At 36.3% G+C, this 19,811-nt stretch overlaps 3 protein-coding genes across 3 annotated transcripts; 2 read left to right on the forward strand and 1 right to left on the reverse strand.

Moving 5' to 3' along the window:
• Positions 1–536: 536 nt before the first annotated feature.
• On the forward strand, positions 537–3,461 carry LOC124448285 (serine/threonine-protein kinase 19-like). Its single transcript, XM_046999285.1, has 7 exons — positions 537–676; positions 864–1,012; positions 1,116–1,348; positions 1,887–2,043; positions 2,125–2,207; positions 2,788–2,845; positions 3,233–3,461. Exons 1-6 carry the CDS (start codon positions 562–564, stop codon positions 2,831–2,833), a joined length of 783 nt encoding a protein of 260 aa, XP_046855241.1. The 5' UTR covers positions 537–561; the 3' UTR covers positions 2,834–2,845; positions 3,233–3,461.
• A 1,622-nt stretch (positions 3,462–5,083) lies between these two features.
• LOC124448767 (guanine nucleotide-binding protein subunit alpha-12-like) lies at positions 5,084–9,499 on the forward strand. Its single transcript, XM_046999735.1, has 3 exons — positions 5,084–5,673; positions 6,523–6,573; positions 8,384–9,499. The coding sequence occupies exons 1-3, from the start codon at positions 5,227–5,229 to the stop codon at positions 8,948–8,950; spliced, it is 1,065 nt and encodes a 354-aa protein (XP_046855691.1). The 5' UTR covers positions 5,084–5,226; the 3' UTR covers positions 8,951–9,499.
• On the reverse strand, positions 9,475–19,712 carry LOC124448766 (centrosomal protein of 95 kDa-like). The gene is made up of 14 exons (XM_046999734.1): positions 19,515–19,712; positions 19,295–19,423; positions 18,906–19,118; positions 18,110–18,273; positions 17,903–18,009; positions 15,922–16,978; positions 15,445–15,805; positions 14,983–15,263; positions 14,112–14,271; positions 12,953–13,203; positions 11,923–12,075; positions 11,277–11,410; positions 11,102–11,186; positions 9,475–9,894 (listed from the first exon to the last, which is right to left on the reverse strand). The coding sequence occupies exons 1-14, from the start codon at positions 19,546–19,548 to the stop codon at positions 9,730–9,732; spliced, it is 3,294 nt and encodes a 1,097-aa protein (XP_046855690.1). The 5' UTR covers positions 19,549–19,712; the 3' UTR covers positions 9,475–9,729.
• Between the last annotated feature and the right edge of the window lie 99 nt (positions 19,713–19,811).

Raw genomic sequence — 19,811 nt, forward strand, 5'->3', positions numbered from 1 at the left:
AGCGCGAATATACGAAAAGCACCTTTTATAAAATAGCAATACTGCGAAACAGGTTAATTTAAACCGAATGTTTTAATTTTTGCTATAACACGTATTCAAGATTGATTTGCAAATACTCTTTAATTGATTAATTGCTTGGGGTCAGCAGTATATATGGTATAGACCAATCAGCGCACGCGTTATATTGTTTACTCTTAAGTCGTACCAATTGAAAAGAGCTGGATACATTTCGTATTAGCCATTCCATTAGACAAAGTAAATACGACAATACACCCAACACGCGTTCACTCCGTTCACTCGAGCTGCTTGATAGCAATGTTAAGTTATATTTCCATTAATATCATTAGCATTTGTATCTTGTTATGATTTTATGGTGAGATTGACTTACAGTGATTTTTTATTTACTCAGGGATTGGGGTTGGTGGTTCGATAGAGAGAGAGAGAGGAATCAATGGAGAGAGGGGGATCAATGTAGCGTGGGGGTGGGGGACAATTGGTCTATTTAGGACATGGATCCATAATATTCATCTTACTTGACGTTTGACATCTTTATTTATTTACATGGCGCTTTCTTCTTCCAACACTGAACTGATTGAAAATGATTTTGTGCCAACGAAACGACGAAAACTTAGTCATGAAAGGGATTCGTGTGCTTCAGAAGACCAGGCTATTAAAGGTTGGAAGATTATATCACCTAATTTCTTGCCAAAATAGACAGGACGGGCTACACAGCACAACCAGAGGCCGGGTGGGAGTCTGTTTGACATCCAAAGGGGAAAGATTAATGAGCGATGTAAACTTCCAATGTTATATTGTTAACTTATTGTGTGAAGAATTCAAGTCTTCTTTTTCTGAATAATTAGATGAGTTGCCAAATGATACAATGGCTGCTATCTTATACATAAAGACAGTTTTTCCACAAGAGAAATTCAAAGGTCTGGTACCAGCCATAATACTGAAGCATCAGATTTATTGTGTGGTGAAGGATAAGACGCTTGTGGATCGGCAATTGGTAATTAATATAGCATCCTATTGTATACTATCCTATCCCATGTTGCTCCTTATGAAGTTCAAAAATTTAACTTGACTTAACTTACTACTCGTTTAAATTTCAGAACAAGTTGTGGAAAGATAGAAAAGTACAGATATTCAAGTTGATTTCAGGCTCTGATGAATTTGCTGTTGTGTTGATGGAGGATTACATTTCTCATGTGAAAATGAAAAGAACTTTGGAGAATTCTGCCACAATTCAGTTGTTTGTGAATATGGTGCTCACAGAATGTGTTGATGTCTGTATTGATACAAACACATTATTGAAAAAGCACAACATAAAGGAGAAAGATATTACGTAGGTCTTGCCAGTTAGCATAAGTTTTTAAACAAACATGGTGTAGGATAGTACAATATATGGTATGGTAAGGTATGGTATGGTATGGTATTGTATGGTATGGTATGGTATGGTATTGTATGGTATGGTATGGTATGGTATGGTATGGTATGGTATGGTATGGTATTGTATGGTATGGTATGGTAAGGTATTGTATGGTATGGTATGGTATGGTATTGTATGGTATGTTATGGTATGGTATGGTATGGTATGGTATGGTATGATATTGTATGGTATGGTGTGGTATAGTATGGTATGGTATGGTTTGGTATGGTATGGTATGGTATAATATGATATGGTATGGTGATCAAAGTATTGGATGGTATGTTATAGTATAGTGTTGTGTAGTATGGTATGATATGGTATCGTATGGTATGGTATTGCAAATGGAATAACGAATGAACTTGGAAATAAACATCGAACTTTACCAGAAAACGTACTTGGCACTGACTGTAATATATCTGCATTGATATATAACTGATGCATCTCTCCTTCCTAGGCTGTTGATAAAATATGGCCTTCTGCAATGTCAGGATATTGGTTGCTGGTGGTTGGGTGTCCCAGGAGCTGGTGTTTTTATGAAACAATTTATAACTGGACGCGAGAGTATCTTGCGATACATAAAAAAACGAAAATTTAAGGAAATTCTACATCAGGTTATCCGATTATCAACTAAAACACGAATGATTACAATAAAATAATCATAACCCTCCCTCCCCTCCCCCCTTGTTTTGCAGGATTTAGAAAAGTACAAATTGAAATCAAAGCTGGGCGTGCAATATCATATTTATGATATTGTTGGAGCAGAAATGGTTCAAAGGTAAAAAGCAGAAACCATGAATTAACCGCCTAAATTTGCGTAAACTCTTGGATGGTCATTTTTTGAATTGTTTTAAAAATCTCTAAAAATTTTCAACTGGGCATAAATCTAAAAAATAAATGATGAAAACAAAGTTTCGTTTTCGTGAAGAAATTTTCACCAACTTTTTTTGATAACATTGAAAAGTGAAATTCTTTCTTCGTGTGGTTCGTCTCTGGATTTATGATACAAAATTATTACCCGCCGACAAAGTCACGTGGTACGATGAATCACCACTTGCTATTGGTTCTCTGGTTTGCAGTCAAAGTTGATTTGAGTTCAACTTCCACTTGTGTGCGAGGGGTATTCCTTACGGGGCACAAAATTTCCTTTTCCCTCACATATCAACATTGGACTAAAAAATATTGTTTTTACGTTCAACATAAATCCGTCGATCTATAAGGTCAGTGGATTAAAAAAATGATCTTTCTACTGAACACGAATCAATCAAGGTCGAACGATTTTATAGTTCAACAAAAAAAATAAACAATGATAGTGCAACTGGCAATTTATAATATTTTTTAATTTTGTTTTATTCTAGCATTGAAACGACATCAGGTCCGTTACTAAGACTAGAGAAATCATAAATTCAACTTAAGGTTTGCAACTATAGAAGTGAATTTTCACTTACTTCTTTAGCGCTAACGTCATTGACTCGATAATCAGCTAGTGGCCAGGGGATACAGATTCAATGTCCCCCCCGGATAGTTTTGTACTTGAATGTAACCGCAGGAGGTAAATACCTCTTTTTAACTGGCTGAGAGGCGAATGAATGGCGTGTAGCGCTAGCATAAAAAGATTTTTTTATGTTACAATGCTGTGTTAGTACCATTTATGGAGATTTGTATTGTTCCTGATTTGTTATTTATATAAATTATGCTTTCCAGTTGAATCATGCAACTCATATAAAATAGGTTTTTAATCAAATACATCTTTTGCAAAATGCATTTATAAGCAATAAGTCGTTTTTGTCTTCTTCGTTTTAGTTTAATGAAAACATGGATATTATCGACTAAAGGAAAAAGCCCTATGCAGTAGCGGACGAAATGGAAAGTGTGACGTTTGAGGATGAAGCTATTTTATTTGATAAACTTGCTTTTGAAGAAACTCTGCAGCTTGCTTTATCTGACGATTTTCATTAAACTGGATAGACTTGAAACACGCGACCTTTTTTGACCAATAACAAGTTTTTCATTAAACTGGGTAGACTTGAAACACGCGACCTTTTTTGACCAATAACAAGTTTTTCATTAAACTGGATAGACTTGAAACACACGACTTTTTGACCAATAACAAGTTTTCATTAAACTGGGTAGACTTGAAACACACGACCTTTTTTGACCAATAACAAGTTTTTCATTAAACTGGATAGACTTGAAACACACGACCTTTTTTGACCAATAACAAGTTTTTCATTAAACTGGATAGACTTGAAACACGCGACCTTTTTTGACCAATAACAAGTTTTTCATTAAACTGGATAGACTTGAAACACACGACCTTTTTGACCAATAACAAGTTTTTCATTAAACTGGGTAGACTTGAAACACACGACCTTTTTGACCAATAACAAGTTTTCATTAAACTGGATAGACTTGAAACACACGACCTTTTTTGACCAATAACAAGTTTTTCATTAAACTGGATAGACTTGAAACACACGACCTTTTTTTGACCAATAACAAGTTTTTCATTAAACTGGATAGACTTGAAACACACGACTTTTTTTGATCAAGAGAAAGTTTTCCACAAAGTTTTTCCGTGGAACAACTTGGTACTTTGTAATTTATGAAAAATAACGGTTCTTGCTTTGAACAACTCAAAAGTTTACCGACTGTATCATTATATCGCTCCGCAGCGCTGTTTGTGAGCACACGATTCTGAAACCACTGATATTTAAATTTTAGCACATAATCCTTATTAAAGTAAATGGTTTGAACCCGGGAGTATCGTTACATGTTTGTAAATGTAGATCGTCCAGGTTGGTAAAGTCCTGAGAAGGACTGTTTTTGTTTTTGTTGACTGACGTTTCGACAACAACAGAAACAGTCCTTCTCAGGACTATACCAACCTGGACGATCTACATTTACAAACATGTAATAATCCTTATTCATGTCTCATGTCTTCTAAACTTTTAAGTCAGCAACAACTGTTATCTTCATATACACAACACTTCCCTACAACAAAAGATTAAATGGATAAGTGTTACAATCAAAACTACAATAGCATTCCGAAGTGGCAATTTTCCAAGGAACAGTTCAAGTATCAAATTTTACATCCAAAAGAGGCTTATCGCAACCATGATGCTGTATATATCAGGCATATTAACACTTTTTATCGTTAACACAATAATATTTCCTTATTAATCAAATCGGATACGAACCTAAATATGGAGAGTTAATGCTCACAAAAGCATGCCTGTTGGCCGTTTTTACAAGACATGTAACTCCGTCAAAACGCTTTATCATAGAAAATATTTATTACGTTAAATGAGGTTTACACCAAAGATGCACTTTTTTATTATTTTGTACACAAGAATAATTCTGTAGTTTTGGCGCGAATAAAGCTAGAGGCTTTGGTTCCAAGTCCTACCCAATACACGGTGGAGCGGGCCTTCAGAGATTGGTTCCTAATCCTCGCAAAGACTCCAGCTATCACACCTCACCTCTGGTAAGGTAAGGCTGCAGTAATCGAGCCCAGACGCTGACACGGTTTCCGAGCGCCCAATCCAACTTTCACAAGACGAAATTCCACGCATTGGCCCCCGTACCTTACTCTCGCATTCAAAACGTTTTAACTCCACACGAGCTCATGCAATTCAGGCTAATGAGCTTATCCAAAATGCCCGAGTAGCGGCTTGAGCGGTATTTATGCTAATTAGTGGTGATTACGGACGCTTCGTAAGACCTGTTTGCTGTCCATCGCATGCACTTGTTTGCGCGAAGGGTAATAGAATTCTTCACGAAGCTAACTATCTAAAATGTCGTGTTTTTGTCCATCGTATTATACACAAGAAGCAAGGCGATCGCGGTATTTAGACCAAGAAATAAGAAAGGATAGCATGCGATCTTTAAATCAGGTGAAAATATTACTCCTTGGCGCGGGCGAGACGGGTAAGTCCACTTTCGCAAAACAGATGAGAATTATTTATGGCGAAGACTTTGACGTCGACGACCTTTTTGAGTTTCGCGAGATCATTTACACGAACATGATCAAAGCTATGCAAGTTCTTTGCGACGCCAGGGAGAAGCTGTCCATTCCTTGGCAAGATGTAAGAAACGAGGTTTGCGCACAGGAGTTGCTTCAATGGAAGATCCCGCGCCGTCTCGAGTCGATAATGTTTAAGGACAAAGTAGAAATCATCAAGAAGCTGTGGAACGATTCTGGGATACAGAAAACGTACTGTCGAAAGAGGGAATATCAGTTGGTAGGTATCGATTTCATATTAAAAAGATTTAAATCCTTTATAATGAGTAGAAAGATGGCAAAAATCGGATCTTTAGTCGGATCTCTGAATTATCAGTTTCTGTGGATTTCTTGTGGTGAGTGTTGATTGTAATAATTGCACCGAATCATGCACACCATGGGAAATAGACAGACACTTTGACTGTGTGACGCAAAAACAACATGCGACAATTAAAAAAAATTGTTTCATGGTGTTTTTAATCAAAAATTTGGCAACAAAAAACCATTTTGTGTGGTTGGCGAGCGAGATGAGATTGTTTCGAACAGAAAGCAAGCCAAGAAGTATAAAATCAATACAAACAAGATGATTTTATAACAGGAATTTTCATAAAAATAATCGAGACGTTTTAATAAGAAAAATAAAAAGTTCTATTCAATGGAGTTGGACAAAAAAATCATCGACCTCACTCGGGCACAGGCTACGTTAATTTTTTAGCTGCATTTTAAAGATGAAAGAAAACATCCCAAAGGTCGCAGAATGAATGTTTGCGCATCAAACAAAGATGTAATTTGCACCATTTTGAAATCCCATTAAGCTCTCAGGAGTTTTGGACGAAATACAAACACGATTGTTTTGATAGAAAACATATTATGTTTTTATTCGGCGGATACGAGTCTGAATTAAACAATACTTTTGAGACAATAGGGAAAGTCTTCTGTTCTCGCCGTTGTTATGAAGCTAATTTCTCTTTCTAAGGAAATTAAGTAAAGACAATTCGATTATCTTATTTCCTGTGCGGAAAGCATTAAGTTTTTTTACTTCTTCCGAATAAATTCGCAGTTCATTAATTCTTCAATCCCTTTTTTACAGCCCGATTCAACACATTACTTTATGGAGAGATTGAGTGAAATTAAACATGAAGTAGGTGAAATATTTTAAAACATTTCGTTGAACGTAACGACGACAGTGTAAACATGCTTCATACATAAAGACAAATCATGCTTCGAAAAATGTAAACTTTGATTTCGTCATGTTTTTACGAACAGAATGCAAACCAACATGTCACTTCACTCTCTCTTAAGCGGAGGGTGTTTCACTTGTGTGCATAATTAGATAAAATAAAAAAAGTTTGCAGAGGAAGACCATTAAAGCACTAACCACCACTATTCACAATACAATAAGCTATCATTACAGCACTAACCACCACTATTCACAATACAATAAACCATCATTACAGCACTAACCACCACTATTCACCATACAATAAACTATCATTACAGCACTAACCACCACTATTCACAATACAATAAACTATCATTACAGCTCTAACCACCACTATTCACCATACAATAAACTATCATTACAGCACTAACCACCACTATTCACCATACAATAAACTATCATTACAGCACTAACCACCACTATTCACAATACAATAAACTATCATTACAGCTCTAACCACCACTATTCACCATACAATAAACTATCATTACAGCACTAACCACCACTATTCACAATACAATAAACTATCATTACAGCTCTAACCACCACTATTCACAATACAATAAGCTATCATTACAGCACTAACCACCACTATTCACCATACAATAAACTATCATTACAACACTAACCACCACTATTCACCATACAATAGACTATCATTACAGCACTAACCACCACTATTCAAAACACAATAAACTATCATTACAGCACTAACCACCACTATTCACCATACAATAAACTATCATTAAAGCACTAACCACCACTATTCACAATACAATAAACTATCATTACAGCACTAACCACCACTATTCACAATACAATAAACTACCATTACAGCACTAACCACCACTATTCACCATACAATAAGCTACCATTACAGCACTAACCACCACTATTCACCATACAATAAGCTATCATTACAGCACTAACCACCACTATTCACCATACAATAAGCTACCATTACAGCACTAACCACCACTATTCACCATACAATAAACTATCATTAAAGCACTAACCACCACTATTCACCATACAATAAGCTACCATTACAGCACTAACCACCACTATTCACCATACAATAAGCTACCATTACAGCTCTAACCACCACTATTCACCATACAATAAACTATCATTAAAGCACTAACCACCACTATTCACCATACAATAAGCTATCATTACAGCACTAACCACCACTATTCACAATATAATAAACTATCATTACAGCACTAACCACCACTATTCACCATACAATAAGCTATCATTACAGCACTAACCACCACTATTCACCATACAATAAACTATCATTACAACACTAACCACCACTATTCACAATACAATAAACTATCATTACAGCACTAACCACCACTATTCACCATACAATAAACTATCATTACAGCACTAACCACCACTATTCACCATACAACAAGCTATCATTACAGCACTAACCACCACTATTCACCATAGAATAAACTATCATTTCACCATACACCAACAACCTTCACCATGAGACTTTTCCTTTCCATCATTCACGTGGCCAAACGGAGCATTCATCAGACAAAATACTTTGCGCTAAAAGACGCACCATAGCAAGTCTCGTACCGTGCATACCATACAATACCAACAAACTTTTCACAAATACTTCAACAGACATGACTATAGACCGAGCGTACAAATCATTGACTTCAAGCCATGCACATGAGTCCATCCAAAACATTTGATTTCTATCTAGGACTACCTACCAAGCAAAGAAGACGTTCTACGGGCACGAAAGATCTCGCGTGGTATAACAGAATATCACACAGAGATCTCGCACGTTCCATTTATGTTCGTGGACGTCGGCGGTCAGCGGCATTATAGGCAAAAATGGGTGACATGTTTCGATAACGTGACCGCTGTGCTATTTTTCGTCGCCGCAAGTGAATACGACGAAGTTTTAGCAGAAGATAGACAAACTAATCGTCTACTGGAGTCGTTGGAGCTTTTTGGTCACGTTGTAAACAGTCTAACATTTTCAAAAACCCACGTGATTTTGTTCTTCAATAAAACAGACCAATTACGAACAAAGATAAATCAGTCAAATTTTAAACGCTATTTTCCATCATTCAACGGTGACCCACGAGAAGAGAGCGATGTTAAACGATTCATGCGAGCGATGTTTGAACGAAAACGAATGGACCAATCAAAATCCCTGTTTTATCATTTCACCACAGCGATCGACACAAATAATATCAAATTCGTTTTCGAAGCTTGCAAACAAATTATTCTACAAACAAATTTAGAAAGTGTGCTATTGTGATGTTAGTGTTCTTTCTAAATTGCTTCGCTGGCAATGCTAACGTCCACTCTATTGATGACTTTTTTATTGAATGCATTCTGAAACGCACGGTAAATTTTTTTACTTAAAGATTTTAATCTGGGGCATTAAACAAAGTTAGCTGTAGAGGACACTAAGGAGGATCTTTGGAGCATTTTAAGAATCATTTCGTTCCCCCTCTCCCCAAATACTTTGTTTGTAAATACTTTGAAAGTTCATGCTTCACCAAGCGAGCCAAACATTGTTGATCGAACATAATCAAACAGTTTTCACTCTGTACTCCATGTGGGATGAACAATATTGAGATGGTTTTGTAAAAGCATTATTTTGCCATAGAGATTCTCAATAATTTGGTGGGGGGGGGGGAAGGGTTAGGGTTAGGGTCATAATCATGAATAACTATTAATTATGAGAGAAATCAAAAGGCAAATATAACATGCAAATATGAATATGTCTCTACTACACCCACCCTAAAGTGGGAGAATAATCTAACTTCATACTCAATATGTAAATAAAAGGTGATCGTTGAAATACTTTTTCTTGAACATGATATTCTGTACATAATTTCGAAAAAAAAAAGTGTCGTTTTCATTGACATCTGTCATTTTAGATTTCGGCAATTTTCTTATCGTATTTCGTTCTACTTTGCATAAAGTGCGCAACTTTTATATGAATGTAAAATTTACATATCGCGCAATGTTTTCAATAGCGTTCTACTGTCGTACCTTTTGTGATACCATTTACGTTACAATGAGGGAAAATCATGTAAGATTTTGGAACGCAGTCATTTGCAACTGTTTTCGAAGTCTTTCAGCATCAAGTCTTCGAAAGTAGGCATCGTCATCATCTCGAATGATGGTTTCCTGGATTTCTTTCACTTCTTTTTGCAATTTTTCACGGAGATTTCGCTGCATTTGTTGAATTACCTAAAGGTAGACTGCATCTTAGCAAGAAGCAGTCCTAAAGTGAACTGTTTTATCTTACTTTTCATTACGAACAAGTATTTCCAGTCTACTTTACTATCCATTATAGTACATCAACGTATACTATCATACTACAACATACCGTCCATGATATTTTACTATCCATCATAGTACATCAACGTATACTATCATACTACAACATACCGTCCATGATACTTTACTATCCATTATAGTACATCAACGTATACGATCATACTACAACATACCGTCCATGATACTTTACTATCCATTATAGTACATCAACGTATACTATCATACTACAACATACCGTCCATGATACTTTACTATCCATTATAGTACATCAACGTATACTATCATACTACAACATACCGTCCATGATCACACCTTTCATCCCCAGGCATATTTTAACATATATAGTAGGGGAGGATATTAGGCCTCCTAGGCCTTCATGTTGGAAACAAAATTGGCTACCCACTTCTTGGGCCCTTTCGGCGTTTTATTGTAATTGGTATTTCAAATTTTCATTGCGGATAATATTTTGCTCGCTTGAAGAAAGAATGTTTAATTCATAACACGTTTGTTATCAGTGTTAGGTTGTAATTAAATTGCTCAGGATCCTCTACCCCATGAATCACGCTTCACAGACCCTTTTGAGGTAGATAGCTAATCAGAAACCCAGTGTGAAATCCTTGAAATATCTCTTTTTTTCATCCACTATAATAACATACCGTCCACTAGAGTAAAATCCCGCGTATGGAAAACTACATTTTTCAAGTTTGCATAAACATGTTCTTATATCAAATGTGCTCATTGAGATCAAAGACTACAAAAGTTCTTAAAGACAGATTCGTATTTTCTAAAAAAAAGTGAATCCTTTTCAGTGTGTAAGTGGGTAAAGATTACGTCTGAAGTGTTTTTAAAAATTACGGTATATGTGCCGTGTGCCTTCACACCAAGCCAATTTACCAACATATGTTTCATCTAGGATTCTGACTTCTGCGTCATTTTCATTACTTTGTGAAGAGTTTTATTTTTTTCGAGTAATATATTTTAGTTTGCATCTTCGAAAGGTAAAAATGAAGCAAGAGCCTGTTTGAAATCTTCCCTCAACACGTACATATGTATATGACGCATAAATAAGAAATTTTAGCAGAGCCGGCAGTTAAAATCAGTTAACAGATTTTTTTACCTTTTCTTGTGCCTTCTCCCTGATTGATAAAGCCTCTTTTTCTTCAGCAATTGCCTCGGCGAGGATAGAATATTGATCGCGATAGCTTAACAAATCGAGTAAAGAAAACAACGAAAGAAAGTAATTACATTTAGCGAAAATAATAATGGTAACGAATCGAGGGCTTAAAGGATACTAGTTTTCCAGAGATTCTAGTTCATTCTGCTGCTTCACAGCTCGCACTTCCCGCTGTTCCTTAGCGTACGACCGCAACTCCTTCACCCGCTGTTTTTGTATTTCCAAACCATCTTCAAATAAACTCTTGAAAATCTTAACAAAAAAATAACATGTTAATCTTTTGACGAACAAAACAAATTACTATGTAATATTTCTCCTGATAAAATGATCATTTATCTTATTCATATCCCTAGCTATCCATAACTGTTTCTCTTTTAGGTATCATATTATATCCCTAAGTATTCATACTTATTCCTCTCTGTTATAATATTCATATCCCTAGCTATCCATAACTGTTTCTCTTTTAGGTATCATATTATATCCCTAAGTGTTCATACTTATGCCTCTCTGTTATAATATTCATATCCCTAGCTATCCATAACTGTTTCTCTTTTAGGTATCATATTATATCCCTAAGTGTTCATACTTATTCCTCTCTGTTATAATATTCATATCCCTAGCTATCCATAACTGTTTCTCTTTTAGGTATCATATTCATATCCCTAAGTGTTCATACTTATTCCTTTCTGTTATAATATTCATATCCCTAATCGTCAATACCTGTTTCTCTTTGGTATCATATTCATATCCCTAAGTGTCCATACCTGTTCCTCTTTGGTGCGTCTTTTCAACATCCTTGCCCTCATTCTCAACTGATACTCCTCGTAATATCTGCGGGCACGCGCACTCGCGTGGCGCTTTTCACGAAGTTTAGACTTGATGACACGCTCCTGCTGTAAACGATCTTTTTGCTCACGCTAAAGACAGAGAGATAGCACTGTGTCGGTCAAGTACTGCAGGCTCACCTAGTAGTAGTTTCGTTCTCTTTAGCGCATATGAGAATATTTAATCCTAAGGCGTGTTGGGGTGTGAGGAGGGTGGTAGTGTGACACCCCCTCCCCCAACTTTTTGAAAATGTTTAATAAACTTGTAAAAGATGATGGTCATCGATTTTTTGAACAAAATCAGTCGGTAATTTTTATATTTATTACATCAAGTATTTCATTCATTCATTCATTCATTCATTCATTCATTCATTCATTCATTCATTCATTCATTCATTCATTCATTCATTCAATTATTCATTCATTCATTCATTCATTCATTCATTCATTCATTCATTCATTCATTCATTCATTCATTCATTCACTCATTCATTCATTCATTCATTCATTCATTCATTCATTCATTCATTCATTCATTCATTCATTCATTTGCCGTCGATCATCGATAATTTTTTCATTTTCAGTCTTTACAAATTTACACCTTATGATTTCCTAAAACTGTAAAAAGATTTCGTCAATAAATATTAACTTCGTGCGTAAAATGATCGACCCCCTAATCTGAGTGCCCACAGTACATGCCTCTGATTGAGCCAGCAGAAATATTAGAAGCAGTAAAACAATATACATCATCAGGACTGTTCAAGCTGGGTTCTGTATACGCAGTTACAGATCGCTGGCTCAAAAACACATCAATTCCCTCAAAACAACCGTTCGATACAAAAAGCTAATTGAAAAGCAAGTCGACCTCCAACTGACTCAAATCAAAAAACCTAATTTACACAAAAACACGACTCGATTGAAAACCGCCGCAACTTGGACGAAAAACAACATACACTTTCTTTCATCATACCATTCTCTGATTGTGTTGTAAATCTTTACGGAGTATTTTCAATAAAGTTTGCTGTCGCCTCTCGGCATCTTCAAGCACTTTCTGCGTCTTCGTCTGTCGTTTGTTCATTTCGCGCGACGATTTCGACCAACTCAACAACTGCTGCGTTTGTCTGTTTCGCATTTTCTGTAGGGTATGAGGAGACAGATAAAGAAAGGGAAATTCGTCCAGTAATGAAGGAAGAATAACATCTCCTTTTTCAAGCTGTTTGGCTAAAAAACGAAGAAGCACATGTAATCAAAGTTTTAACAATTTGCCTTTATTCATACTATGTTATTATACAATTAACTTGAACATGTTATTTTTCAACAGTTCTTTTAAGAACAACTCAATTGACATTCACCATGACAAACACGCAGTTCAGAGAAATATTGTTGCCAATGAAATGCGAGGCGGGAAAAGGATTCTCAAAATAAATATTAGAGCCCAACAAATAATTTTGAACATAGTCATAAACAATTTGGTTTTATGAAATTTATTAAAATAGTGACGTTTCGTCTGAAGATGTCTTGAGTCAAGACGAAACGTCACTATTTTAATAAATTTCACAAAACCAAATTGTCAAAATTATTTGTTGGGCTCTAATATTTATTTTAGACATATTTATTTTCAGACAAATATTTAGGTTTGTAACCACAACCAAAGTTTTGGTTTTACAACTCTCGGAGAAACGGAGGACTGGTCCAGTTTGCGATAGTGGTGTTAAATTTCGTATATCAGGTCAATACTAAGCTAAAACCGTTTTACTATTGAGTTGTAACTATAGGCAGCCCAAAAAATCACTTAGCTTGCTAAATAGTCTAAACAAAGAATAACTCTCCTCATTCCAACCTAAGAGACCTTGCGCCGCAAACTTTGTATTGATCGAGTGTATCTATATTATAGATATTATATATTTACCATATATTATATATTCATATGTTTATTTCTAAATGTATAATATATAATATAGATACACTCGATTAATACAAAGTTTTCAGTGCACGGTCTGTTACGGTGGAATGGGGAGAGTTACGAATTAACATCAGTGACATCATAGGCCAATGCAAACACAGCTATAGACCAATCAGCACACGCGTTTTGTTTTTATTTTATCATCACAATTTATATTGGTATTTACCCGGTTTCCTATTCCTTTGGAATTTCTTCACCGGACTAGACGAAGAGCTTCGTCTCGCTTTACTAGAAGGGTATCGTGCTTTCCGCTTATTGGTCGCGACACGCTCACGTGACACGTGACGCTTTTTCTTTCCATAAGGACTGACTTTCTTGTTCTTCATCTAGAAAACACAATACTGTCTTCATCACCAAGGGTTTCATAATCTCATAGCACACATGTGATTAGTACCCAGGGCTCTAAAATGTCAAGGAGCACAGTCGCCGGGAATTTTTTCTCAAAATTACTCCTAGGATCTATTTTAGTATATCAAAGGAACTCTTTCGACAATAGAGTCGCTTTAGACAGCTGTTACATGAAAACGTAAGTCCTATAACTCTGATTATAATCCTTATTCTATAAAATAAACAAAATCATTTAGGAATTTACAGGCAATCACAATTTGCGATGTGTGAAGCTTTTTTCGTTCAGTTATCGATGAAAAAAATTTGCCAAGAAATTATTCATTTTTAAAATTTACTCCCAGGAAGTGAGATATCCAGGCCTAGCCAGTCGCAAAGGCAGCTCGATATTATACTTCTACAATGCAAAAATTCCACATAAAGTATCGTTCTTTTCTTTAGAAAATTGATTCTATTCATGGCTTTTTTCTAGTTACTGAACACTAAAATCTTTGCATTTTAGGAGTAAAAAACGGTCTGACTTCGATACGAGACCTACTATTACATTTGGTTTTGCCACGTGACCTACCCTTACCTTTGGTTTTGCACGTGACCTACCCTTACCTTTGGTTTTGCCACGTGACCTACCCTTACCTTTGGATTTGCCCGTGACCTACCCTTACCTTTGGATTTGCCCCGTGACCTACCCTTACCTTTGGTTGGTGATGATTTTCTAAAGCTCTCTCCATTCGTTGATGCTCACGATTCAATCGCTCCAGATACCTATTGTAATCCATTTCTATCCTACTTCGTCTCACGTGTTGCCGACTATCCTCCATATTCATCTCTTGTTTCAACCTCTCCAATCGGTTCGTTACTATAAAAGTGTCCACGTGATCATCAAACTGGACAGAACGTTTTTTCCCAGACTTCCTGTCGCGCTCTTTCGTCGTGAGCTCTTTCTGAGAGATGGAATGGGTTGAGCCTGTTGTATCTTTAAAACCGAAAAAAAACATCTTTGAGTGGGATCAATGAAAGAATGCCCCACACCCCTGCCAAAAAAATACACCCAAGACACAAACCTCTCCTGTAGTTTAAACATCATAGAACAATCAAGGAAAAGGCAGACGGCATTAATGTAAAACGACATGTCTCCCCCCCTGCCATCAACGTACCACGTGGTGATATTTTCCCGATATCCAACCCCCTTGACTGTTGAATTCTTGAATTAATCTCCCGTTCCTCTGGTTTCCAAGATCGTTCATTCAAGTCTACATCACGTATTAAGTCTTCAGAACTGCCATGGTGGAAATGATGATGATAGTGACGTACCACGGAGGAGTCACGTGATGCCACCTTACTAGTCCCCACTCCTCTACGTGTTTCCAAGTCGCGCGACTTCTTTACAAGACCTACCTCATCAAAAGCGTGACCTTGACTGGGATTGCGCAATCTCTCGCTAACATCCAACGGTGAAATCTGATCATCCCAAAATACCCCGGATGATTCCGAACTCCGCGTGCGATGTCTTGTTGCCTAGGATACAAAAAAAGATGTTGTTAACACATTTTTTCAACCATTGAAAATCTCCACGATAATACATACGCATTGTTTTGACTATAAAACCAAAAGCCATTCAATCCTTTGCTAACCTCACACGTTTCCCTTCTTATCATCTTGGGTACATCATTATCCATTGCATTTTTCTCCTGTGCACCGGCATTTGTCCCGTTTTGTATACCTCCATGAGTCTTTTCAGAAACAACAACGGATGACTTTGGCCTCTTGTTTTCCTTTTCCCTTTTACGAAAGCGTTCACCAGTGCTAGCACCATCAAATGTACTGATATTATCCCTGTGTGTACCACTTATTTTAGCCCTATGTGTACCAATAATATCCTCCCGGTGCGTAATTCTATTTATATCGTTGTGTGTACCGCCATTTCTAGAAATGTTCTTTTCGAGAAGATCATTGGCGCCAAACTTTTTGTTTGACATGACGTGTTCACGTGTTCTGTCCACAGCAAGAGGTTTATCGAGAATTCTCTCAGGTTTTTCAACCAATAAGGACTCAGCATTTTCATTATGACGACCTTGGATTCTATCTTTCGCATGTTCGTTACTCAACTTTTTTTGCACACTAAAATTTTGAAGATTTGATTGTAACCTACGATTACCAGAGATATTTTCATCTTTATTCGCATGTCCCTTTCTTCTCGTCAGGGATCTTGACTTATCACTATCCTCACCGATTGTTTGCGATCCATTCATCCTCCGGGTAATCTCATTATATCCATCCTTAGCCCCACGAGACAGCGAGATCTCCCGTTCAGATCCAGTGGGAATTGTAATAGTTTCTTTGCTTGACAATCGTTCTGAATCATGCAGAAACTTTTTGGATGCAGAACATTGGGTTTTCTTGCCATATTGTTCCTTATGAACACAACTTTTCTCTTCATTACCATGTTTTCCTTTAAAATTTCCCGTTGACGTGACTTTACTATTCAATTTCACTGACTTGAGGGCATCAGTAAAGTTATCTACGGACTCTGATATCCCATTAAGTCTTTTAGGTACAACAGAATCCACAGATGTACCCACGTTAGCAAGATCTGTAAAACCACTCTTATGTTCGTCTCGTTCGTTTACATCGTCTTCAAAATCATCATTGTTGAATCTTTCGTTTGATTTTGATATATTCATTCCCGACCTAGAAACATGAAAAATTTTCATCATATAAAACTTTCTTGGCCGCGATTCTCAATTCTCAAAAAAAAACAGTTTATTATACATAATGAACAAGATGATCCCAAACAACGTAACAAGACAGCAGGTTTTAGTCCTGCTATATAAATTTCAAAGCGTTATCATTAATTCATTTCTTTGTAAATCTTTTGTTTTCATAGGAAGTGATGGTGGAAAATTGCATAATATGACGAAATAAACAAGCCAGCTACGACATAGATCGCCATATTCACTGGAGACTGAGAGAAAGTCGTTAGGAATATTTAGGCAAAACATATTTCGAAAAATAAAGACACACTTATTACAGTAAAGTAAATGGTTTGAACCCGGGAGTGTGGTTAGATGTTTGTGGATGTAGATCGTTCAGATTAGTAGAATCCTGAGAAGGACTGTTGTTGTTGATGTTGACTAACGTTTCGACAACCTTAGCGTTGGTCATCTTCAAAGTCAACATCAAACACTTTTTATAGCTTGCCCCGATTACGTTGTGTGCGCAAAAACCAAACATAATAGAAGATTTTAATATCAAAGAGATCACGTGATTATGTCACGTGATGTTGTTTAATCATCATCACATTGAAATGTATGAAGTTCTCAACAAAATTCAGCTTCATTTTTATTTCTTGATTGAGCCGAAGCTAACCTTACATTTCTATAGTGATTACCAAGGTGAAATTCCCGAGAGTATGATCCTGTAAGGTCCCACAGTTTCCTCAAGGCTTGATGACATAAATCAAAGACTTTACAGGTCTTAGAGAAGATACTGTTAGGATCCTTAAGATGAGCCCACACAGGGTTTTCACCGAGATAGCCATCATTTTTAGTTCAACAAAAATCAACTAAAGAGGTTTCTGACAAGGTACGTAGATATGAAATTGTTTCATGTTACCTTGGCAACTGCCTCTCTGGCAGTTTTTTCTCAATATTGATTTCATATGTGGCATTTTTTTCAAAATCCGAACCTTGTAAACAACGAAGGTCACTACATTTAGGAATCTGTGAAAGACAGTGCATGTATCGAGTATAAGTTGAATACTATAAGAAATACTTTATGTAGTAAGACATGAAGTACTGCACATCTTTCACGTCAACCTACCGAGGACAATTCAGGCTCTTTAATCACTGAGTTATCTGTTGATGATGATTCAGCACAATGTATAATTGATGGCAATGGATTTTCCGTATCTTTACCCAATTCCTCCAATAACACATGAGAAATGATTTCATGATCAGAGGATAGAACATTTGAGTCATTTTTCTCTAAATAAGATAACAATGAGCATATATAAATTGATAATTTAGTCTGAGTTTCAAAACCGGGCCAGTGTTGCTGAGGAATACTAAAGGTTGCAAACAACACATTGTGTGTTGATGTTTAAAGTAAGAAATTTGATTTTCATACAACATTCTTCATTAAAAAATGAATAAATAAAACTTATGCATAGATGAATTTGCTTGTTTACGTTTTGTGGGCAGGCACACTTGGTCGAGTGCTTTTAGACAAAACGAGCAACAAATGTTAACCTCTCTTTGGATAAATATGCCAGCCAGCAAAACGTATGAAAACAAAGCAAATCATCAAAAAAACTCAGTTCACTTTTTTTCAACAGCAACTTCTCTGCTCAATAGTACAGGGAGTGTAGGACATTTCTACCAGGGCTTAATCTCACAGGGATAACATTACCAAGCATTAAATTTTAAAAGTTGGAGTCCATAGATGAATGAAACTTAACCCACTGTTTTGGATGTTTTTTAAGAAAATAGTGTTCACCTAAAGTACAACAGCAGCAATTAGCAACAGCTTTTTCAAAACATTTAATATAAAGACTAGTGATAAACTTGCGGTCACCCTCTCTCCTATATCCTTAAAATGGCGCAAACACCGCACAAACCTGAATCTACTTCATCATCAACATCAAGAATAAAGTCTAACAATTCCTTGAAGATTTCCAAAAGGTTTTGAATTGTAGTTTCGTCTCCATTCACAATGTTTTCACCAGTTATGTGTGAAAGGTCCACGTTAAGGACATCGTGGGACAAAGTTAGAATGACTCTGTCACAGTTGTCTATCCTCTGTTCACGCGAAACGGCATTTTCTACGATTCCTACAGAAATCATCGCATATTTTGATTGAAAAAATATTACTGAACATTTGAAGAGAAAGCATAAGATCTACGGCGTCAATATATGCAGAGAAAAGCATAAAAAAATTAAAAATAGTGAATTCTAGATTATATATATACATGAATACAATCAATGATTGCAAAATCAAATCAAAGACCTGTAATCTTTTCACCAAGAATTCCCTCGTAAACAGCAACAAAATACGAATCAGCGCACTCTTTTAGCGACTGAACATCGCCTTCTATCCTACATTTCCGTAGAATATCGTTGGCGATGAATACAAAACCTATACGAACGAAGCGTATATTATTTAAACAAATTATTCAAACATTTTTCGACAAAAAAAAAACACGAATGAAAGCTTTTTTGTAGCTTACCCAAGTCCTCAGATCGATCTTCTTCCTCGCTCATTACTTTTATGCGAATTTAACGATGCATTTCTCCAAATATATAGCTAAATATTTCAACAAAAACATCGTCTTCGGTTCACTCCTCATCCATCGGCCATCTTAAATTTTGAAAAAGGACTTAATAATACGCTAACATGATTGGTTAAATTGACTCAAACTCATTCCCCTTCAATCCAAACCGCGCATCGAAAAAAAATGAAGGCTGAATCTGACAAATCTGCGTATAACTTTCGCTAATAGTCGTACCGAGCGGGGGGAGACAGC

Source organism: Xenia sp. Carnegie-2017, unplaced genomic scaffold (genome assembly GCF_021976095.1).
Source record: "Xenia sp. Carnegie-2017 unplaced genomic scaffold, XeniaSp_v1 HiC_scaffold_23, whole genome shotgun sequence".
NCBI lineage: Eukaryota > Metazoa > Cnidaria > Anthozoa > Malacalcyonacea > Xeniidae > Xenia > Xenia sp. Carnegie-2017.